This window comes from Tamandua tetradactyla, chromosome X (genome assembly GCF_023851605.1).
Source record: "Tamandua tetradactyla isolate mTamTet1 chromosome X, mTamTet1.pri, whole genome shotgun sequence".
In the NCBI taxonomy this organism is placed as follows: Eukaryota; Metazoa; Chordata; class Mammalia; order Pilosa; family Myrmecophagidae; genus Tamandua; species Tamandua tetradactyla.
The window spans coordinates 41,356,341-41,381,493 of record NC_135353.1 but is presented as its reverse complement, the minus strand read 5'-3'; the positions used below and the strand labels follow the sequence as shown (position 1 = coordinate 41,381,493).

Below are 25,153 nucleotides of genomic sequence, written 5' to 3'. Positions count from 1 at the left end.
AAACAAAAAAACATGAGACACATGAACATGTTCCAACACATTTGTGTTCTTTTTTTATAATATTGAAAAGTCAATTTGGTTTGTAGAGCATGAGCTTTGGAGTTCTGTTTCTGCATCTTACTAGTGCTGAGCCTCTTTTTCTAATTTGTAGCTATCTCATAGAGTTACTGTGAGGATTAATTAATATTTAGTAAAGTGCTTAGTAGAGTGCTTGTGCATATAGTAGTTACTCAATAAAAAACTACTACCCTTTTCCTTATTCATTAGTAATGCCAGTATTCAAGTATTTTGAGGAGGATAAATGTTTCTTTAAAATGTGACATTTTTGCATATAGAAGTTACTCAATAAAAATTACTACCCTTTTCCCTTATTCATTAATATCCAATATTCAGGTATTTTGAGAATAAAATTTTTCTTTAAAATGTGACATTTTTTGTGGTATAATTTTACTAACAGATTTTTATATTTTTAAAATATGAGACTGACATGAGTTATGAATGTTAGAAAGTTTGAAACTATTCTGTAAAATTCTGGGGCAGTACAGAATATTCACAAGAAAATAATCAAACCAGCCTTGCCTAGTGTTAAGTTTTCTTCACACCCTGATTGCATACACACATCTGTGTTTGAACAAGAGGTCGTGGGAAAAGGTCGTATTTGATAGCTTCATTTTTTGGGTTTGTTTTAAATTTGAAGTATGCATAAAGAAAAATATAACATAAAGCATGTGTATATCCACATATAAACTGACAAATCACAGCAAATTAGCACCTATATAAATATATATCATTCTACATATGGTTTTTAGCTTATTTAGCAATAAAGAATTTTTTTCTTAAAAACTAAAAACTTACCCAGTACACAATTGAGAAACTTTTAACACCCAAAACAGTTGTCAGAGTCCATGTACTAAAGTTTATATACTTTCTCCTTTTCACCTTTTATTCTCATTTATTGATTTCGTTATACTTTTTTTTTTAAACATTCATTTGACAGACATTTGTTAGTCAGTATACTAGGTGCTACAAATATCAGAAAATGAGACGAGATCCCTTTAGGAGTTCACTGTGAAGTAGAAAAGACAGATCTACGTCTATAAGCAAATAATTACAGTGCTTTGTGATAAATAATAGAGGAATGTACAAAGTATTGTGAAAGTGAAGAGGAAGTTCTAATTTGTCTGCATTGATCAGAAAGACTTTGAGATTAGCTAATATCTGAAAGGGATCCTCAAAGATGAGTAAGACTTTTTAAAACTTCTATAGGAAAGCATGGTTGTATTCCAGCAATTAATATGAATGGTGGAGGTGGTAGCACAACATAGTGAATGTAAGTAAACCACTTCCAACAATACCGTTGTACCAAATTGTATAGTTGAAAGTGATTTATATGGGGAATTTTATGTTGTATGTTACCACAATAAATTCTTTAAAAATAATGAGCAATTACATATTCAAACCATCAAAAACTTGATACCAAATCACAGTTTTGGGTCCCTAATTCTGTCATTATTTGGATTCAGCCTCTGGATGGCAAGTAGAATGAGAATAAGCTTGTCAATACTCCTAAATTTTCTGGGAGCTTCCTGGAATTACCCACAGAATCTTGTCTCTCTGGAGTTCGTTTTTTCTGATTAGACTTTAAGTATTCCAATCCTGTGGAAAAGTATACAATGTAACTATTTACATACCCAACCACCAGTAGTTGTCAATGCTTGCTGCATTTGTTTCAGATATTTTTTAAAATAAGACTATTCTCATAAGAACCCTCATCTGTATCCCATTCTCCCTGTTTCCTGAAAGAAAACGGTTATCCTGAATTTGGTGTTTATTGTGCCCTTGCATTTTAAATTTTACTAGGAATTTTATGTATTCATTAGCAATATATATATGTTCTTTTTCCCTGTTGCTAACTTTTACATAAATGATTCAACATTTTATTTGGCAAGTTGCTCTTTTGACTTAATGTTTTTGAGATTTATCAGTGTTAACATGTGGCTATAGTTTATTTATCTTGACTGCCAAATATTATATGCTGTAAATTAACCACAATTTATTCATTTTGCCATTGATGGACATTTAGGTGTTTACCAGTGTTTTCCCTATTACAAACAGTATTACAACAAATATTTTTATACTGATGTCCTTGAACACATGCTCTTGACAGTTCTTCTAGTGAATACCTAAAGTCGAATTTCTGGATTGTCATGTGTGTGCGCATTGTAAACTTGACTACATGTTGCCAAATTATTCTCCAAAGTGGTCATATCATTTTGCCCTCCCACCGGCAACCTATATGAGTTTCCATTGCTTTTCATCCTTATCCAATTCCTAGTATTTTAGACTCTTGGTTATTTAATTTGTTCTCGCCTCCATCAGTTTAGAAACGGCGAGTTAAATAGGCAATGAATGTGTCTGATAATACATAATAATAATGGCAACCAATACCTGAATCCCTCTGTGTTAGGCATTTCTCCATAATTCTTTAATCCCCACAAAAGAGACCAGTTGCTACTTTTATAAAAAGTAGAAAAACTAATCAGGACTCAAAAAGCACTTAGTGACTCTGTAACTTAGTCTATAGGGGAGGGAAGTCTATCGTTATACCACTATTTCCTTAGAGCTGCATTAAACAATGATTAGAAACAATATCGTATGGAAACTGTCCATAATAATGAGAGAGTCATTAAGAAAAGTTTAGCTTATGTATTCCGTGTAATTTTTCTAAAAGAGTAAATAGTATGGTTTAGTTTCTAAGCAAATGGATTCGGCATTCTGCAACACGCACTTGGAATAATTTAAACCTTTTTGTGATTGTCTGTCTTAAATTTTATTCTCAAAATTTCATTTTAATTTACTGGCAGCTATCAAGGATTACTGGAGACAGTGTAAACAAGATACTTATTTAAAAGAACATTCTTATTCTACACGAAGTCTTTTATGATGTTGGGAATCTTACATTGAGAAGTTGACAGGATAACTACAGACTAGTCACAAAAGAGGAAACATAACTGGTGAATAAATGCATAAACAAACTTTGACTTCACTGGTAACCAAAGAAATGTAAATTAATGAGATGTTTTTCACAAGTAATTTCACTTATCTATCCAGAAGAAAATTCTTTGTACAACTTGATAAATAAAAGGCTTTATCACAATTTCATTTACAATATCAAATAATTATAAATAATCCTTTGGCAGTACTTGGGGGCTTCAGTAAGGCTTCTCCCACCAAATAATTTGGAAATAAGTCTGTCTTCTGAAAACCGAATAGCAAGATTCACAAAATGGACCAGAGCAGAAATATGCTGTTATCTCTTATAAAGACACAATGATTCATTGGCCAGACTATTTGAATATATTTGGAAGAAGGAATGTATCAATAAGAGGGTTAGTTGGATGGGATCAGCCTTGGAATGATTAGGAGAGTTTCTGAAGTTGGCTTCTTCCAGGGAAGAAGGAGCCTTAACCAACAGACATTAAATACACAGATCTCATTGGCAGACTCTTTCTGTTAGGGAAGTAGATGAATGTCAAGCTTAGCCTGACTTCACAAAACATCACTTCCTCCAACCCATTCCATTTGTACTTGTTCCATGTTCATCAAGCTACCTTCTGATTATTATTTGGCTTCACAAAAATTTTGTCTTTTGGAATAAATGGGTTGGTCATTCACTTAGATATTAAGAGTGGTTCTATCTGAGTTACAAGATTATAGGTAATTTTAAATGTTGTCTCCTTATCTTTCAAATACTCTGAAATAAGGGTGTTTTATAGCAAGATTTTAAAAAAATGAGTGAAGTAAAATACAGATGGCTTAATGTTTAAAACTTTTCCCTCAGATGGTCAGCAGGAGGATGAAGCCAGTAAAATTGAAGCTCTGCACAAGAGGAGGAATTTACTTGCAGCATTTTGTAAGCTAATTGTATATACTGTGGTGGAGATGAATACAGCTGCAGATATCTTCAAGCAGTATATGAAGGTAGAGTTGAAAAATAGATGGCCAATACAGTTTTATTAAGATGCTTAAATGGTGTTGTAGCACTTTAGGTTTTGTGCTTGGTTACCACAATTATATTAAAAGTAAATTATCTTAAAATCTTTAATATTTTTAGCTATGTTTCCTCATAGCCTCACATTTCCAATTAATGGACATTTTGTGTTTATTGAGGTCATTTCTATTTGGAATATTGGCAACAGTTTATTTTAGGTTAGCTGTCACTATTAGAAACTGTATTTGTGATTTAATTTAAGATAACAGAACATTGCTCCTCCTCTGCTTGATGTTGCATAAAAACGTGCATCCGGAGACATGGATAGTCATTTTGGCTTGTTTACTATGCACCTTGTGATCTTGAGCAACTCAGTACTTTTGCAGCCAGAGTTTGTTCATCTATTCCATTGTAATAGCTAGGGTTTCCTTTTAACTCTAAAAGCTAGGTTTGCTTCACAGTAGGTCATTCATAGTTTTCATAAATATATGTAAGATTCTCTAATTTTTAGTAGCAATAGAAGATATTGTTAATTGTACTAATACCATGTGGCTTAAAGATATTTTTTCTTTATTTCTTTATCAAGTAAAATCTAATTATAAATGTAAACTTTTAAAAAAAACCTTTGCATTCAAGAAATGAAATGTTTGTAATAAATTTGACCAACCCCAGTCAGTTCTCTCTATGGAATGAATGTTTGCTGCATAACAAAACTCTAGCATCATGGAGCAATTTCAAAATTACTTTGGAACTTAATCCATTTGATATGATAATTGATAGTTGTTTTTTTTTTAAACTAAGGTTTATGAAGTCATGAAATTTATGAAGTCAAATTTTAAACTTTTAGAGTAAGGTATTCTAGTTTAAAGTCAATGTCATTAACCATAGGGGAATGGTCATCCTGTTATCTCTGATAATTGTGTATTTATTTTGAAACAGGAGCTTAAGTTCGAAAAAATTTATCTGCAATTTATAATGTAAATGTTACATGCTATAAATTTTCTTTTAAATGTTGTTTACAGACTGTTAGTTTTTATAAGTCAAATTAATGAAGTTAGAAACTGCACATGAACTATATACCCAAGAAGTAGTGAATAAGTTTCACAGATATAAAAGTAACTGTGATTATATTAATTGTTTTAATGGTTCACAAAGAATATGAGAACTTTGTTTTTATATCCTTTGTTCTGAAAATCTGCATAACCTAATTATTTTATTCCTTATACCTCGTTGCTTAAAATCAAGCTCGGAGCTTAATTTGATTAAATTTTAACTGTCTGCAACTTCTGATATTACTGATGTTACTTCCATGTCTTTGAAAGCATAATCAGTCAAATACATACTAATACATGACTAATCTAAAATTAGTCTTATTGTCTAATAATTTAAAAAGATTAAGTATCTGCTAATTTGTGTATTTTTTCCTAGTATTATAATGACTATGGAGATATCATCAAAGAAACAATGAGTAAAACAAGGCAGATAGACAAAATTCAGTGTGCAAAGACCCTTATTCTCAGTTTGCAACAGGTAAGACATTAATACTATTGGCTTTAACGTAATTGACACTTAATAGTTCACAAGGTGGCTGTAATAAACTGGGTAAAGAATGCAATTGACAATTCGTAGAAGTAGAAATGCAAGATATTCAGCCTCACCAAGGAGACAAAGAAGTGCAAGTGAGAGATCATGTTTTGCTTTTAAACTAGCAAGATTGACAAAATTTACAGCCATCTAAGGTATGGAGAAAATAGGTTCCACCATTAGTGTAGATTGGTAAATCTTCCTGGTCGGCAATTTGTCAATACATGTCAAAATTAAAACATATTCCTTTTGAGGCAGCAATTGTACTTTTTTATCCAAGATGGTTATAGAACAGGCTTACCAAAATAGGTATGCAGGCTTGTACATTGTGACATTACTTATAGTGGTCAGTAATTAGAAATAATCCGGAAGTCCATCAATAGGTTATTAGATAAGTATATTGTTTAGTGCATCTCTGCAATGGCTATTGTGTAGCACTTAAAAATTAGTATAGGTATGTCCATTAATTAATGTGTATAGCTTTCCATAATATATAATTTGAGAATAAAAGAAAAAAAGATTATAGGACAGTGTCCTGTAAGATTGCACATATCTCCAAGTCTGTCTAGAAAAATAATCACCAAAATATTAATACTAATTAACTTGCTTTAGTAGGTTTCAAGTGAATTTAACTTTCTTTTCTTCAGACGCTTTCATATTTTTTTAGTGAGAATAGATCATTTCTACATAAAATGCAATAGCCATTTCCATTTTGAGAGTGATGAGGCATGTTTAATTAGGTAAAAATCATTTGCTTAGTACAGTTTTTCTTTGGAGACAAAATGCGTGCAAAGCATAAGCCATCCTATTCCAGTTTGATAAGCTTTCTTGTTGCTTAGAAATGTAGATATGAAAGTTCTTAATTTCATTTGGAAATTTGAGTATTCTTTATTAAATAATTTTTTAAGATGTAAATGATAATATTTAAATAAGTTTTTTTTACTATAAAGTAATAATTACTATAGAAACTTTAGTAAATACAGGAAAATGGAAAAAATACAAATGACTAATTTTTTCACTTAACCAGTAACCTTTTGATTTTAGTAGCCTTCTTAGACTCTTTTATTTATGCCTTTATGAAATTTATCTTTTACAAAAGTTAAACCATACTATGCATTCTGTTTTGTAGGCTGAAGTTTTCATATTAATAAAACATGTACATTTTTCATTATTATATACTTTCTTCGGCATTTTGAATGCCTATATAATATATTGTTTTGTAGTTCTATAATTTAACTAAAATCTCTTGTTTGATGTTGAAATCTTTTCCAATTTTTGCCATTATAAATAGTGCTAAAAATATTTTTGTACCTATGGATTGGGCATAAATATTTTTATCTTTTGTTGTTTTTTTTTTTTGTAAAAAGTCCTAGTATTAGAATTGTTTAGTCAAACAGCATCAAAATTCCTAAGCTTTCACTACATATTACCAAATTGCTCTGTAGAGAGAAAGATTATGTCGGTTTGTGCTTCCAGCAGCCCAGAGTGCTCATTTCAGTGAATTATCAGTAATGAGCATTCATTATCTGTTAAAAACATTGTCAAACGGTAGTTAAAACATAGTTTTTTGTTTTTCTTACTTTCATGATGAAAGTTCTTGATTTGAAGATTATCACTTAATTGTAAATGGTAAAAAGAGTTGCATAATAATTTAGTGGGCTTTCTTTTTCTTTATTTTCTTCATGTTCTTATATGCTATGTTAATATCCATTTAATACCAGCAGAATAGCATTCTGCCAAAACGAACCTGAACAGTTTCTAATGTCAATAATTACCTAGTCCAAGGATACAAAGTACTACAAATTTGGACATTTGTATATTATATGTTTATTATAGTACATGCTTTACAATAAAACATAATGCCTTATTTATTGAGCATCTACTATATTTTAAATAGAAAATGTTATTTAAAAGATGTTAATTTTTAGTAATTAAAAAACGTAAGCTTTTTTTTTTTTCCAAACAGCTTTTTAATGAAATGATACAAGAAAATGGCTATAATTTTGATAGATCATCTCCAACATTCAGTGGCATAAAAGAACTTGCTCGACGTTTTGCTTTAACTTTTGGACTTGATCAATTGAAAACAAGAGAAGCCATTGCCATGCTACACAAGTAATCTCTGAATATTTTATTTAACTCTCGTATTTCTTAATCATGAAATTGCTTTGTATCTAGCCTTTTCATTTGGAATAGCCAAGTTGATGCTTTATTATTCTTCTTTCTTAGATTTAAGACCAGTTAGAGTTGTAGTACTATCTCAACTAACAAATGAGTTGGGAATAAAACTCTCTTTACAAGAAAATCTGTGTAATTAAAACAATGAGAAGTCGTTATAAATTATATAAAGCAAAGTAGCATTTATTTTTATCAGCATTACAAAATCTCTTTTATCAGTGTTGTTTATAATCTTACCTCTAGGTAGAAAAATCTTTGCCGTTTAACTCCTTTGTCTCAAGCTTTCACTTTCTGGTTCTGTTCTCTGTTTTGTTGTGACCTTTCTCCTTCTTTTGGACCAAACTTGTCTGCATATTTTCTTCAGTCTTATCAAAATTGGAAATCATCTGATTTTATATTGGGCATGTATTTTATAGTGAACAATTATGCTTTTTGAAGTACAGATACATTTTAGAGCTTTAATGAAACCAACATTTGCATATTAAAACTCTTTATCTCTTAATTGTGCACCAAAGATCTTTGCCTTTGTGAAAATCAAGCAACTTGGGCTCTCCTTTATTGAAAGTTCCCTGTTTTATTTGTGCCGCCTTTTCTCCCCTTGCTGAACGTCTTCCTGTAGAAATTTTCCTGCTCTTGGTTAAGTTATGTTCATACCTTCCTCAAGTTTTAATTCATTCTCTCAATTCACCTTGTTCTTAAACTCACAAATTCATTTTTAGGCCTTCTAATACATTGGATGATAATTTTAGGTAAATTTAAGGACCACACATGTGGTAATTATTTTGTGAAATAAGTGATTTTCTCTATGTAATAGCCTTTCTTCTACTTTACTCTCCAATTCCAGCTGGTTTGGTTTCTTGATTAATAAAAGTATTACTGTATTGCCATATGTTTTAGTTTGTAAAAGCTGCCGAAAGGCAATGTACCAGAAACAGAATGGCTTTTAAAAAGGGAATTTATTAAGTTGCAAGTTTACAATTCTAAGACCATGGAAATGTCCAAATTAAGGCAAGGCTATAATAATGTCCAAACTAAGGCATCCAGGGAAAGATACTTTGGCTCGAGAAGGCTGATGTTTAAGGTTTCTCTCTCAGCTAGAAAGGCATATGGTGACATCCTCCAGCTTTCTCTCCTGGCTTCTTGTTTCATGAAGCTCCCCCCAGAGGCATTTTCCTGCTTCATCTCCAAAGGTCTCTGACTGTGTGGGCTCCGTTAGTTCTGGTGACTCTAAAGCTTTTTCTCAAAATGGTTCCCTCTTAAATGGCTACACTAGCAACCGCACATTGAATGGGTGGAGACACAGCTCCATGGAAACCATCTAGTCAAAAGTTATCACCCACAGTTGGGTGGGCTGCATCTCCATGGAAACAATAAAAAAGATCCCACTCAGCAATACTGAATGAGGATTAAAGGACATGGCTTTTCTGTGGTACACAACAGATTCAAACTGGCATACCATATAAATATAGTTGAAATGGCCCTGAGTGGAGTTTAATTTAAAAATTTACTCCTAAAGCATTATTAAAAAGTCTTTTTATTGTTTTAGAGTTGATCCTGTGTTTCAGTAGTTCTCCTTTATGTCTTAAAAAATGTAGAAAATATGTTGATCACTATGTGAGAGAATTTGGGTTGTTTTCTATGGCAAAAAAATAAAGAAAAAAAATGTATTTGCTCATTTTCACACTATAGCCTCCTTATTCTCTGTTCCTCAAGTTAAATCTATGGCAAAAGAAAATCTTAATGGTGGGAAGAAAGTAGAGAGAGAAGCTTCCTTTCTAAGTTACTAAATTTTGTGTTGTAGTCCTTTAAATATTTGTCTTTTTTTTTCTCTTTACAGAGATGGCATAGAATTTGCTTTTAAGGAGCCTAATCCACAAGGGGAGAGCCATCCACCTTTAAATTTGGCATTTCTTGATATCCTGAGTGAATTTTCTTCTAAACTACTCCGACAAGACAAAAGGACAGTGTATGTATTTCTACTAGAAATTTTTTATTTAGTTTAGTTTCAGAATTAAACTTGGTTTCTCTCTCTCCTCTACACAGATTAGAATTGTAGGATTACATTAATTTCATGTAAAGCTTTGCACTTCAGCAATTTTTGTTTATTTATTTTTTAATTTTTAATTTTTTTTTAAAATACCAAAAAACACCAAACAAATGCAAACATTCATAACTTTTGATCATTTTGTTCTACATATATAATCAGTAATTCACAATATCATCACATAGTTGCATATTCATCATCATGATCATTTCTTGGAACATTTGCATCTATTCAGAAAAAGAAATAAAAAGAAAACAGAAAAAAATTCATACATGCCATACCCCCCACCCTTCCCCCTCACCGATCACCAGCATTTCACTCTAAATTTATTTTAACATTTGTTCCCCCATCATTTACTTTTATTCCATACTTTCTATTCGTCTGTTGACAAGGTAGATAAAAGGAGCATTAGACACAAGGTTTTCACAATCACACAGTCACATTGTGCAAGCTGTATCATTATACAATCATCATCAAGAAACATGGCTACTGGAACACAGCTCTACATTTTCAGGCAGTTCCCTCCAACCTCTCCATTACATCTTGGATAACAAGGTGATATCTACTTAATGCGTAAGAATAACCTCCAAGATAACCTCTCGACTCTCTTTGGAATCTCACAGCCATTGACACTTTATCTCATTTCACTCTTCCCCATTTTGGTCGAGAAGGTTTTCTCAATCCATTGATGCTGGGTCTCAGCTCATTCTAGAGTTTTTCTCAATCCCTTGATGCTGAGTCTCAGCTTATTCTAGGATTTCTGTCCCATGTTGCCAGAAAGGTCCACACCTCTGGGAGTCATGTCCCACGTAGACGGGGAGAGTGGTGAGTTTGCTTGTTGCATTGGCTGGAGAGAGAGGCCAAATCTGAGCAACAGAAGAGGTTCTCTTGGGGGTGACTCTCAGACCTAATTTTAAGTAGGCTTGACCTATCCTTTGTGGGGTTAAGTTTCATAGGAACAAACCCCAGGATTGGGGGCTTAGCCTATAGCTTTGATTGTCCACACTGCTTGTGAGAATATCAAGAATTCAACTTGGGGAAGTTGAATTTTCCCCCTTTCTCATCATTCCCCGAAGGGGACTTTTGCAGATACTTTTTTATTCACTGTTCAAATCACTCTGAAACTTATCGGGGCATCACTCTGGGCAAACCAACAAAATCTCATGTCCTACTCAAGGTTCCATGTACTTATGGTGTTCAATTAAGCTGTGTACATAAGTTATTTTAGAAAATGCACTAGTTAAAATAAAAATTTTGTACTGGATAAACATTTGTACTTCAGCAGTTTTTAAATTTGAAGATTATAACTATATTTTATTCATGATATTCATGATAAAACTGTATTTTATTCCATTTATAACCTGTAAGCTTTAGAGGAGTAACTTCAATGTTTTATGTATTCTATTTGCATACTTAGATTAGCTTAACTACAGTGGGAGCATTTAAATGACAGTAAGATCAGGAACCTCTTCCTTAGTGTGTCTCCAGCTGTGAGGACAATGGAAAGTAGAACTCCCTGTTTTATCTTTGTCCTTTAACTAATATTCCCATCCTAAACAAATCATTTCTTGTTTAGCTTTCTCTTGTTTAGTCTTCTAAAATTGTGAATTAAAAGAGGGCCAAACAAATGGAGTTAAATTGTCATAGGAATGTTCTCTATCTTCATAGGCATGTGGGTTCTTATACAGGTGCATTCATTTGTAAAACTGCTCCAACCTTAGTCTTAATTTATATATACGTATATATTATATATATATATGTATAAAATATATTTATTAGAATTAAAAATTTCGTGGACACTAGTAATCAGAGAAATACAAATTTAAACAGTGAAATACCATTTCTCACCTTGTAGATAAGGCAAAAGTTAAGAAGTGTGATAATGCCAAATATTGCCAAGGGTGTGGAGCAATAGAAACTTTTGTACACTGCTGTTAAGGGTGTAAACTGATACGAAACAACTTTTTTCAGCCCATTTGGCAATATCTAATAAAGTTTAATATTCTTCCTACCTTAATGATCCAACAATTCCCTTCATAGGTAGACACCATAGAGAAACTCTTGCATTTGTGAACAAGGAGACTAACAAAAGAATACTCTGTTGCATTGTTTGAATAGGAAAAATCTGAAAACAGTCTCAAGTTCCATGAAATAGAAATGGATTAATAAACTGATATACAATAGACCACCATATACCGGTCAAAATGAAGGAACTAATACTTATATATGTAAGATGGCTAATTTAAAAACAATGTTAAGTGGAAAAGCAAAGTATAAAATGGTGCTGTGATATTTACAATATTATATGTAAATATGTATTAAAAGTACAAAAATATGCATGGAGACGAAAATAGCAAGTCAGACTAGTGGTAGTTTCTGGTGGGGAGGAAGAGAAAGAGAAATAGATTCAGGAAGGGCTACTTCTCTGTAATCTTATATAAAGCTGTGTGGTGGATTCATAGTTGTAAATCTCTCCACCAGTGTGTGCACTCTGGCTCATACTCCTTAACTTGTTACAGACTGGTAACAGTTTTCAGACTGGTAGCCAGTTCACAGACCATACTTTGAGGAGAGCTGCTTTGTACCCCTTTGTATGACTGAAGTGTAATTAAAAAGAAATACTGAATAGCTAATACAAAGCAGTATGTTTTTAAATGCTATCTCCTGTTTTTAAAGCTGTTAAAAATTGGGTAAATTTGGGGTTGATATCATTATTATTGGAAGCATAATTTAGCCAGTAAAGCATTGAATTTAGTGTCATAGGCCTGGGATTTAAATCATGGTTATGGTGCTTACTCATTTTTATGACCTTGGGCATATTACTTCTTCCATTTTCTGATCCCTTTTTTTCCCTGTAAAGTGCTGAAACTTTAAACATTTTTTATTGTGAAATATAACATATATACAAAGAAAAGAATAAACATTTTTTATTGTGAAATATAACATATATACAAAGAAAAGAAAGAAAGAGCAATGATTTTCAAAGTACACTTCAACAAATAGTTACAGAACAGATTTCAGAGTTTGTTATAGGTTACCATTCCACTATTTCAGATTTTTCCTTCTAGTTGCTCTAAAACACTGGAGGCTAGAAGAAAGTTTTTTCTTCTTAGTGAAAAATAACATATATTCAAAAAAAACAATAAATGTCAAAGTATATCACAACAATTAATTGTAGAACAGATTTCAGATTTGGTATGGGTTATAATTCCACAATTTTAGGTTTCTACTTCTAGCTGCTCTAAGATACTGGAGACTAAAAGAAATATCAATATAATGATTAAACAATCATACTTGTTTGTTAAACCTTACGTTCTCTGTATAACTCCACCATCATCTTTAATCTTTTCTGTCCCACTCTTTAGGGGTATTTGGGCTATGCCCATTCTAACTTTATCATATTAGAAGGGGCTGTCATTAATATGGGGTAGGGAGATGGAACTAGCTGATGTTCTGGAGCAGCCGGGCCCTGTAGGTTTCAGGACTTAACTGGTCCAGGGACCCATCTGGAGGTTGTGGTTTTCTGGAATGTTACCCTAGTGCATGGAACCTTTGTAGAAACTTATATAATACCCTAGGTGTTCTTTAGGATTGGCTGGGACAGTTTTGGTTGGGATTTGGCAAGTTATGGTAGGTAGCAATGTCTAACTGAAGCTTGCATAAGAATGACCTCCAGTGTAGCCTCTCGACTCTATTTGAACTCTCTCAGCCACTTATACCTTATTTGTTATACTTCATTTCCCCCTTTTGGTCAGGATGGCATTGTTGATCCCATGGTGCCAGAGCCAGACTCATCTCTGGGAGTCATTTCTCACACCGCCAGGGAGACCTTCACCCTGGGATGTCATATCCCACGAAGGGGGGAGGGCAATGATTTCACTTGCAGAGTTGGGCTTATAGAGAGGACACATCTGAGCAACAAAAGAGGTCTTCCAGAGGTAACTCTTAGGCATACCTATAGGGTAGGCTAAGCTTCTCACACCTCAAGATCAAGGACTTGGCCTATTGATTCGGGTGTCCCTAATGTTTGACACAGCATCACAGGTTTTCCCGTTGGTGAACTTTAATAATTCCATATGTTTTCTCCCATCCCTCATGGGACTTTGCTGATGCTTTTTGATTATATGCTTAATATACTCTAGGGTATATTGACACATTCGTTAAGCTATATAGGATTAAAGGCCCTCATTCTTATTCTGGGTTCCCTGTGTTTGGTTTGTTTAAATGATCTATCGTGACAGGTTGAGTTAGATTTTGTGCTCCAGAAAATTTAGGTTGTGGACAAAATAAACCTTGCTTCCTTTGGTCTCAAAGAATAGATGATGTTCTAAAATATAGGCAGTATCTTCCTTACTCCTGTATGCTGGATTACTTTAATCCTGACCTGATCAGCTTTGTTCTTAACTCTAAATACCACATTATACATAATGTAAAATAGACTCTCAAATCCAGAAATAACAATTATTGCTTGGAACTAAATATGCCTGTTATAAAAGGGCTTACAATCTAGGCCCCTGTTTTCTTATAAGTATTTTCTAAATGAGACCATACAATAATTGCTCTTTTGTTTCTAGCTTATTTTGCCTCACTAGTTGTCCCACAAGTTTATTCACAGTGTTGCGTGTGTCACAATTTTGTTTATTTTTGTAGCAGCACAATATTTGATCATATGTATACATCATCATTCGCCAATCTACTTCTCATTCAGTGCATCTTTCAGCCACCTGCATTCATTATGCATCTTGTATAATGTTCAAAGTTGATAGTCCATCAACACTCTCAATTTTAAATAATTTCATTGTTCCCAAGAGAAAGTTAACCAATAAATATACCCTCACCAAGTAGAAAATCTAAATCTCCCCTTAACTTTTCTTCCTCACCCCATTATTACCCCTGGTGTTGCTGTGGTACTGTTGATGTCTTCCTGTTAAACATAGCTCATAGTATGCAATAGCAGTTTTCCCCCTGTACCCTGCACTGAGATACTGTTTGTACGAGATTCATACCTTTGAAGTAGTTCATGCACAAGCTTATTTATATTTGTAATGTTAATTGGTGGAACACCTGAGTCTGTACAACCCCTTTCAATCATATTCACCTTCTATATGGTAATATTACTTAATAGATCCACTAGTGAACCTTTATTTCTATCTATTCCCTTACAATTAAGTTCAACTTCATTAGCTAACTGTTCACCCATCTCTAGCTTCCGTGTGTTCCCTGGGTCCCCTATATTCTGTATTATAGGCCTCTGATTTTACCTTTACCATGGTCCTAAAAGTGAATTCATACAGTATCCTTTTATGTCTGGCTTATTTCACTCTGCATTATGTCCTCAAGGTTCATCCATCTTGTCAAGTGCTTCAGGACATCATTTCGTCTTACTGCTGCATAATGTTCCATCACATGTATACACCACATTTTGTTAATTCACTCATCTGTTGATGGGCACTTGGATTGTTTCCATCTTTCAGCATTTGTGAATAATGCGGCTATGAACATCGGTGTGCAAATGTCTGTTTGTGTCACTGCTTTCAGCTCTTTTGGGCGTATACCGAGTAGTGCTATTGCCAGGTCATAGGGCAACACGATATTTAGTTTCCTAAGGAACTACCAAACTGTCTTCCATAGTGGCTATGCCATTTTACATTTCCACCAGCAGTGTATAAGTGTCCCAATTTCTCCACATCCTCTCCAACATTTATAGTTTCCTCTTTGTTTGATAGCTAGCCATTCTCATAGGTGTGAGGTGGTATGTCATTGTAGTCTTGATCTGTATTTCCCTTTTAAGTTCATGGAAACCAACATCCCTTCATGTCCTTTTTAGCCATCTGTATTTACTCTTCAGAAAAATTCCTATTCATATCTTTAGCTCACCTTATAATTGGGTTTCTTGTTCTTTTGTTGTTGAGTTCTGTGATTTTTTTATGTATGCAGGATAGCAAACCTTTATCTGATGTGTGATTTCCAAATATTTTCTCCCATTGAGTTGGTTGCCTCTTCACCTTTGTGACAAAGTCTTTTGAGGCAGAAAGGCATTTGCTTTTGAGGAGTTCACATTTATCTATTTTTTCTTTTTTGCAGGTAGTGATCATATCTAATTTATCTTTATATTTATCCTTAATGCTTGGGATATAGTAAGTGCTTAATATGAAGCTGAAATGCTCTGAGTTACCTAATTTGACGCAAGAGTCTTCATAGCGACAAAATTGCTCCAGTGTACTGATAAGGCTAAGATTGAATGGTAGAGTATTATATTATGACCATGTTCATACAACTCGGGTTTGTTTGGTAGAACTGGAACTCTAACCCAGGTTGTTTGACTTCAAATCCACTGTTCTTTCTGGAAATGTGACTAAGGTTTTCTTTGGTAGTAGAAGACCTGAAAAGTCAGGACAGCATACAGATATCTTTAGAACGAAAATACTAACAACCTTCAGTACGTATACTTTGAGGAAATATAGGCTATCTACCATTATTCTGTTTCATGCTTATTTACTTTGCTATTTATTTATTCTGATAAATCACTAAATGTTCCCTATGGGACTTATATGCATTAGGGTTATTAGGAGAGAATAAATGAAAAGGTAAAAAGGCAGTCACTGTTTTAATAGTTTCTTTTTCTTTTAAAGGTATGTTTACTTGGAAAAGTTCATGACCTTTCAAATGTCACTCCGAAGAGAAGATGTGTGGCTTCCACTGATGTCTTACCGAAATTCTTTACTAGCTGGTGGTGATGATGACACCATGTCAGTCATTAGTGGAATCAGCAGTCGGGGATCAACTGTGCGGAGTAAAAAGTCAAAACCATCTACAGGAAAACGGAAAGTGGTTGAGGGCATGCAGCTTGCTCTCCGTAAGGATATAGTTTATTCTTTTAATATTTATCCCTAATGTTTACCAGCTGAATTGCTATTAAGTTCATCTTATTTTTATTTGAAATTCGTGTTGTTTAATAATAACTTACACAACATTTGTTTTTATGTATAAGAATGCTGTTTTCAGCAATTTACATACATAAACTTGGTTCTCACAAGTCCAGTGAGGTATATCCTCATTTTTCTGATAGGAAACTAAGTACACAGAGGTTAAGTAACATACCCAAGGCCATATACAGTTGTTAAGTAGCAGTGCCGGGAAATCTTTCTCTAGATTGCCTGCTTTTAAAACAAAATTTTATTGAGAAATCCTCACATACATGCATTCCATACGTGGTGTACAATCAGTGGCTCACGGTATCATCATATAGTTTTGTATTCATCACCATGATCATTTTTTAGAACATTTGCATCACTCCAGAAAAAGAAATAGAAAACTCATTCATAACATACACCTTACCCCCTCCCTCTCATTGACAACTAGTATTTCCATCTATCCAATATATTTTACCCTTTATCCCCTCTATTATTTATTTACTTTTTTATCCATTTTTTTTCTGATCTGTCTATAACCTGGATAAAAGGAGCATCAGACACAAGGTTTTTGCAATCACACAGTCACATTGTAAAAGTTATATCTTTGTACAATCATCTTCAAGAATCAAGGCTACTGGAGCACAGCTCAGCAGTTTCAGGTATAGAGTGCCTGCATTTTAAATTGCTGAGCTGCACTCTCTGCATATCTATATAGATGCAGTATGATAGAGCTAGTCATTACCTAAGATATCAGAGTATCTAGTAGAGCAACAGATTCAGAGAGGTTGCAACTTTGAAGTTTTATGAAGAGATAAATTAATGATGAAGAACTTGATAAAAATTCAAAGTGCTGTCTATAATTTTAGAGATGGGAATGTATTAAAATTCTTGAAACTCTTGACTTTTTAGCACCCCAGGTTTAGTTCAAAATGGGAGTGGGAACTTTTTCTTTTCTAAGGGACCAATTATGAAAACTAGTTCAAGTTATTATTTCTAAGTAACAAACTATCTCCCAAACTTAGAACATAGCAGGGATGACAGCTCCATGATGTCTGTTGCCTTAATTTAGAAGGCTCAAAGGCTGGGAGCTCAAAGCATTTGGAGGCATCTTCAACTTATACATGTGATGCTGGCTGTCAGCTGGAACCTCAGCTGGACTGTCTGCCAGAAAACCTACATGTGGCCTCTCCATGAGGCTGCTTGGCTTTCTCACAGCATATGGCTGGGTTCCAAGAGCAAGTGTCCCAAGAGAGAGGAAGTAGAAGCTGCCAGTTTCTTAAGGCCTGGACCCAGAAACTTGCATTGTGTCATTTCTGCCATATTCGGTTGGCCCCAGAAGTCGTAGAGCCCGCATTCAAGGGGAGGGGGGCACGTAACCCTTGAGGAGTGTCAAAGAATTTGGGGGACATTTTTAAATTGCCACATATTTAGTCAGCTATCATTTTTTGTCAGAAAACTTCGTTGTTCTATGTATTAATGGTTTCAGTATCTTTTGTCCAATAATATAAAGGCATCAACTTTATGCTTACAGTTTGTACAATTTTAGTTCTGGTTAGTTGTTTAGCCCCAATATCCCAGTCGATGGGGAAATTTCTTGTATAGTATCCTTGATCAGTTAAAATAGTTAAGTTTATAGAAAGCTAAATGAAAAACTTTCCTCATTTTTTTTGTATAAAAGTCATCACATTAAAAAATGTTTCCTCATCTGAACCAATCGTTAATAATTATGCATTTTATGCATTTGGGCTGGGTCATCAGATCTCTCCTTTTTATTAGATTCCATAGAACACTTAAGAATTGGCATTTATATAACATTTTAAAGTTAGATTATCAAATCAAATACTTCAACTTTTACAGAAAAAGTCAAGATTCTCTTTTCTAGGGTTTCTGGAGATAGCCATAGAAATTGAGGCATTAATAAGTTTGAAAAAGGAAGTGTTAAATGCTGATAGGTTGGCCAGGTCAATGTGATTTTGAAGACAAAATTGGACCTTTTCCTTCTAGCCTCCTATATTCTGGAGTAGCTAGAAGGAAAAATCTGAGATGATGTTATGGTAGTCTATAACAGACTCTGGGATCTGTCCTGTAACTACTTGTTGAGTGCTTTGAAAACTATTACTTTTTTCTTTCTTTACTTTGTATATATGTTATACAATAAAAAATTAATTGGAGGCTTAACATTTTAAAACTTAAAGGCATATTTAATTATATTGTAAATTGTGAAATTATGTCCCATCCATCTATTAGTAAGGTGCTAGCTATTGGCACATTTTACTTCCTTTTACTCTTCCCTTAAAAAACTTATTTTTTTGTACATATATAAATAATCTTATAATAAAATGGTTTTCCTCCAAACTCTCAATCACCAAGTGCTGTCAATTTTATCCCCTAAATCAGTGATTTGAAAATCACTGTTAATTCAGCTACATTTGTATGTAAATTTATCCTTTATTAATTGTGGCAACATCTGCAGACATTTCAAAGAAAGCATTTGCAGATGTGAAGCATGTTTTTTTTTCAGTATAGTTCTTCTTATGCATATGGATTTGTGAACACCTTGCAGCTGTTCTTAAGATCTTGCATTCCATAGATTGGTACCCACTCTCCCATTGTGTCTATTCCTGTTACCACTTCTTACTTACCTGGGTTATGCAAATTAGCCACCTCACCAGCCTCTGCTTACCAGTCTTCTTATCCTTAAGCCCACCCTCCACGCTTACTACCACATATGTTTTTATTTTTGTTTACAAAATTTTTTTTTGCTACCAAAAATTATATATTTTGACTAAAATGTATAACTCATCAAATCCCTTTCCTTCCTTAAAATCTTCAGCGGCATTTCCCTTTCACATTAACACGACATGCATGACCTTCACAAATTGATTGCTGACTATTTTATCCAACTTTATATTTTTCCACACTCTTCAGTCTTTATACTCTATGAGGACCAAACTATGAGGTTGAACCATATGTAATTGCCAGGTCAAAAGTAGCTGGAATCAGCAAATTAATATGGTTCGGTCATTGTTTCATGTCAGTGCTTTTGCTTATGTTCTTACCTCTGCCTAGAAAAACCTTCTCAGCCCAGCCAACATCTGCTTTGGTTAGAAGTTATTTACTGATAATCTGATCTGATCCCTTTCATTGCTTCCATTCCATCTGTGTTCCCCTCTCTCCTAGTATATACCACATTGTATTGTAATTGCCTGGTTTTTTCCACCACTAGACTGTAAGGGCAGGGTAGGGACTGTTACCTTACATACCTTTGTATCCTCTTATTCCTAGCAGTAGCATGTGGAAAGCAACCAGATGTTTGTTTACCTGAGTGGGTTGTGTTAGACATCTGATTAGTCAAATTTAGTGACTGAACTTCATTGCTATTTGTTTTCTTTTCCAGCTGAAGAAAGTAGTAGTAGTGACAGTATGTGGTTAAGCAGAGAACAAACACTTCACACCCCAGTTATGATGCAGACACCCCAACTCACCTCAACTATTATGAGAGAGCCCAAAAGATTACGACCTGAGGATAGCTTCATGAGCGTCTATCCAATGCAGACTGAACATCATCAAACAACTCTTGATTATAAGTAAGTATATTTGATCATTTTCTGTACTATAACTTTATTAATTACATAGAAAAAAGTTAAGTTAAAAGAAGAATAAAATTCTCCTTGAAGCACGCAGGTAACATGGATGTTAGCTCAAAGACAACAAGAGGAAGCAAGGCAACAGCAGGAGAGAGCAGCAATGAGCTATGTTAAACTGCGAACTAATCTTCAGCATGCCATGTAAGTGAGAGTGCCTTATTGTCTGAGTCTAGGAAGTTCACTAATTCATTTTAACATATTTTAATGTGTGCCTTATCTAAAAATTTCAGCAAACTCTCTAGAGTAACTAAGCTGAAATAATCAAGGAACTAAATTGGTCTTTTCCAACAGTTAAAAAAAAATACACCTTGTTAGAATATTAACTAGTTAGCCAAACCATCAACTTAGTCTGATCTGTTGGAAAAGTTTAAGTATAAATCCTTGTTTATTTTGGTACACAGAATTGTAGTTCAAAAATCCAGTTTTGCTACATCTTAATTGCTTCCCCTCCTTAGTTCAGGCCCTCATCTCTCACCTAAATTATTATATCAGCCTCCTAACTAGTTTTCTTCTTAAATCTCCCATTTATTCTCTCACCAAACCCTTCCCCTTCCACCATCCTCCCACCACCACCACCATCACCACCACTCCATCATTCACACTGCTGACAAAATTACTGTTCTAGAATAAAAATCTGATCTTTTACTTAAAAATTTGGTCTTCTGCTTAAAATGCTTACAGGATAAAGTTCAAACTCCTTAGCTCATGGCGTGCAAGACCTTTCAAAATATTGACCCTGCCTACATCTTACTATCATCCCATTCCCTGGCGACTGGTAAAATCATCCTAAAAAAACAAGCTCAGGTGTCACCTTATGTGAAGCTGCGGTCATCCATGCTTCCATAACACTTTGTATATTCATATTTTTTGTAGTACTTATCACATTGTATTATAATTATTTGTTTATCAGTTTGTCCCTTTCTCTAGACTGTGAGCTCCTCAAGGGCAGGGACCACATTGATTGCCTGTCATTGCTTGGCACATAAAAAGTGCCCAGTAAATGTTTATTGAATGAATAAATGTTCGGCACTAAAAAATTTATAGCTTATCTTTTAAGCACTTTGTTTTTACTGACATCTGTATGAAAAGTTTAGGCATCTTCATTAGCTTTGGCTCTAAAAGAAGACAGACAGTATTTAGATAATGTTTTAATGTCTTGATTGGCACAGAAGGGAAAGTATGATGATTCTGATTAAGTTTTTAAGTTTGAGAGCTTTGTACTTGTAACATAATGCGGTATAGTTTTAATACTGGAAGATAGTAATTGTTACCCTCTTTTTATATTTTGTTTGCTTTTAAACAGTAATTTACCTGTTTTTCTTAAATAGTAGTCATTTACCACATAGATGGTAACCTGTATAGATTCACTTTAGTTATTATCTCCAGAATGGGGTTAAGAACCTCTAGAGACAAAGTATATTCTATAATATGTATGGGTTCTGATCCTAACCTGGCATCTTGATCGTTTATTATACCACTTGGTTCTGTCCCCTTTTTCTCTATTTCTGTGGCCACATAGAATATGCATTCTTACTTTATGCTGGATTCTACAACTGATTTCTTAGCTTTCAACCATTCACCAATTCAGACATTCCAGAATTCGACCATGTAATCATTTGGTCCATATCTTAATTTTCCACCAGTTACCAGGATCCTCCACAGTATCTCCTTAGTCAGTACCATTTACAGTTTTTTTTTGTTTGCAGATTGTTTTAATTCCCAATTAAAGGTAATGCCCCTACTTCACCCTAGCAACTCCATGGGATTATTCCAGTTAAAATAACTATTACCAGAAGATTCTTTTGGTTATTGTACCATCAGTGGTATGTTGCCTGGACTTTAAAATATTTTTGTTTTACAGTGATTTTTCTGTAAGGGTGTCTGCCCTGTAACTGAAAATATTTCCAAATTCTCTCCCTCTCTTTTTCATAGTCTGTATCACATATATCTTCCTTATACTCCAAATGAAAGTGCAGAATGGATTTCTGGTTTTCCATAACACGGTCCACAAAGCACACATTCCCTTCACTGTTGTCTCCATTAAGTACAGTAAAATTGTCTTTTATTATCTAGAACTCTTAGGAAATGAGGACCATTGTCCGCACATTTCTTTTTTCCACTAGAAGAAGCTTGGAAGGTAGCCTCGATCAGATATCATGTCTTATTATCTTTATATCTTTTGAGATCCAGCATAGTATCCTGTAAAATGTAAGCATTCAGTAAATAATTGGTAGATCTCTTTTGTCCTTGGATGAGAAAAGAAGGTAATATTGGTCAAACTGAGGAACAAGTCACACTCAATTTCACTATTACATTGACTCCTTTATCCTGATCTGGGCTAATTTGTGAACTTGAATTTATTCTCTGTACTCATGTAATAACATACAGAGCTTTTGGTCTTATATTTTTAATTTCACTTTTCTATATATGTCTTAGTTTTGTAAGTTTATATGTATCTTAGTTGAATTCATAGAACACAGAATTCAAGTTCTAGCATAAATGTTGCTCATTTCTTCCAGAGGCAGAATTAATCTCCTCTTTCAGTATATCCTTACAGCACTTGATGCATACTTCTGTTGCAGTATTTATTATATTTTGTCATAATTAGTTGTTTATCTTTGTTTCTTATAGTAGACTGTGAGCCCTTTGAGGGCAGGAACCATGTCTTATTCATTTTTTTTTTTTTTTTTTTTGCATCCATAGGGCACAGTAAAAGTCTGGCACATAGTAGGCACTGAGTGAATGAATGAGTGATGGTTAAAATTAACATAATATATTGATGAAAAATATGTATTCTGAAAATGTCATTTCTCTGGTCTCTGTTTTATGTTTGTTTATTAATTTGTACCCTGCCTACTTTCAAAAAGGATTTGAGGTATCTGGTACGTTCCCATGTAGGAATTTCTCATTGAACTTACATATGGGATATCAGAACTATCAAGCTATGTATCTTGAAATAATGTAGAATAACCATAATTCCTTAGCATTTTTTAAAAAGTGAACATTGGGGTTTGGACATCATTGATGACATGATCAATGCCTAATCATTCTCCCTGACCTTTAATTCCATCATTTTCCATTACAATTGAATAGAGAGAGCCACATAGTTGCTGCCAGTGTATTAATAGCCACCATGTTGGTTCAGATCTTGACCTTTTTTTGTATTTCTCTAGTCGGCGTGGTACAAGCCTAATGGAAGATGATGAAGAGCCAATTGTTGAAGATGTTATGATGTCCTCAGAAGGGAGGATTGAGGATCTTAATGAGGGAATGGATTTTGACACTATGGATATAGACTTGGTAAGGAACTTAATGATTTCCATAAGGTTTTCAATTTAGGTCCTTTGGAAATTAAGTTTTGGTTAGTCTTTTTTTATAATTTGGTTAGTCTTAGACCATGTCTATTTAATAGAGTAGAGAAATACTTGCCATGAAAAGTAAGTTCTGCAAAATAATTAAAATAGTTGCCAGGTGTTCAGGTATATAAGAAGGAATTGAGGAGAGGGTGAAGATGATGAGGGTATTATATTAGATCCTAGTTTTAGTTGATAAATGTAGTATGTTTGCCTTTGAGATTAATTCAGGAATAAATAGATTTAAAGTATATATTTTGCTTTATATTATGTTGTACTGACTACAGAAAATGAAACGTATTTTAATGATGTATATTAAATTTTAAAAAATATTATGACATGCCAAGTATCACATTACCTAACAGGTTTTCATTTATTCACCATTATCAAAACAACATTTGCTCAGTATTACCGATACAAAGTTTCATTTTAGATAATAAAGTAAAATTACATAAACTTGGTAGGTGGTTAAACAAATATATGTAAGGTTATGTTCTTTATTAATAATTACGTATATATGATTAGGGCTTTATAATATACAAAGTGCTCCCATAAATCTCATTCAACTTTGTGACGTAGTGGCTTGGGTGTATTGAAGCTCAGACACTTAACCTATCCAAGAAGACAAAACTATCACGCAGTAAAGCTGAAACTAAGCTAGGCCTTTTGATTCTACTTTTTAATATATCACGGTATATCCTTCTTAAAAGAAAAAAATAAAGTATGGTCTTTTCAGGGTAGTATAATTTGGAGCCTTTGAATGAAAATGAAGATTTGAGAGAGGCATTAAGGAAGTAAAAATACAAGTTATTTTTCTAGTTAATGTCTTTCAGAATGATTTTCCATGAGTGAATTGCTTTTATACTTTTAAACATTCTGTAGTTTGAATCTATAGTATTTAAAGTATTGTAAGGTATACTTGCAGTTACATAGGCCATGTAAACACTTAATGATAAGTAATTTGATTGTTTTCAGTTACCATTTGATTTATAGATGTGGCAAATAACAACTTACTTCCTTTTTTCCCTTAGCCACCATCAAAGAACAGACGAGAGAGAACAGAACTGAAACCTGATTTCTTTGATCCAGCTTCAATTATGGATGAATCAGTAGGTTTAATTTAAGTATACCCCAGGATTGCAAAATCAAAAGTATAAACAATACTAAATTTGAGATTGAAGAGCTGATACAGCACATTGAGAATGGATGAAAACAATTGGACATGAGAAAAAGAAACAGGATTTCAAGGGGGTAGGGAGCAGCATGCAGTGGTGGTAAAAAAAATAAAGGGCCTTTGAAGCCCTAGCAGAATGGAACTTGAATGTTAAGGAATTTGGGCTTTTCCCGTAGGCTTGGATTGCCCTATTGAAGGATTTCAGATGAGGAAGTGGCATGATCAGAATTCACATCTCAGAAAGATTTCCTTATTATTTATGGATGGG

At 33.7% G+C, this 25,153-nt stretch overlaps 1 protein-coding gene across 10 annotated transcripts in view; it reads left to right on the top strand.

Annotated features, from left to right (window-relative positions):
* STAG2 (STAG2 cohesin complex component) overlaps nt 1–25,153 on the top strand; it is a 194,999-nt gene that overhangs the window by 158,314 nt on the left and 11,532 nt on the right. For 9 of the 10 annotated variants that reach the window (XM_077145994.1, XM_077145997.1, XM_077146000.1 and 6 more), the window contains 9 exons: nt 3,842–3,981; nt 5,420–5,521; nt 7,542–7,690; nt 9,591–9,719; nt 16,430–16,653; nt 20,109–20,298; nt 20,389–20,499; nt 23,532–23,658; nt 24,743–24,820. In XM_077145994.1, the coding sequence (XP_077002109.1) occupies nt 3,842–3,981; nt 5,420–5,521; nt 7,542–7,690; nt 9,591–9,719; nt 16,430–16,653; nt 20,109–20,298; nt 20,389–20,499; nt 23,532–23,658; nt 24,743–24,820 (1,250 nt within the window). The remainder of the gene's footprint in view (nt 1–3,841; nt 3,982–5,419; nt 5,522–7,541; nt 7,691–9,590; nt 9,720–16,429; nt 16,654–20,108; nt 20,299–20,388; nt 20,500–23,531; nt 23,659–24,742; nt 24,821–25,153) is intronic. The other variant, XM_077146002.1, reaches the window with a different exon arrangement.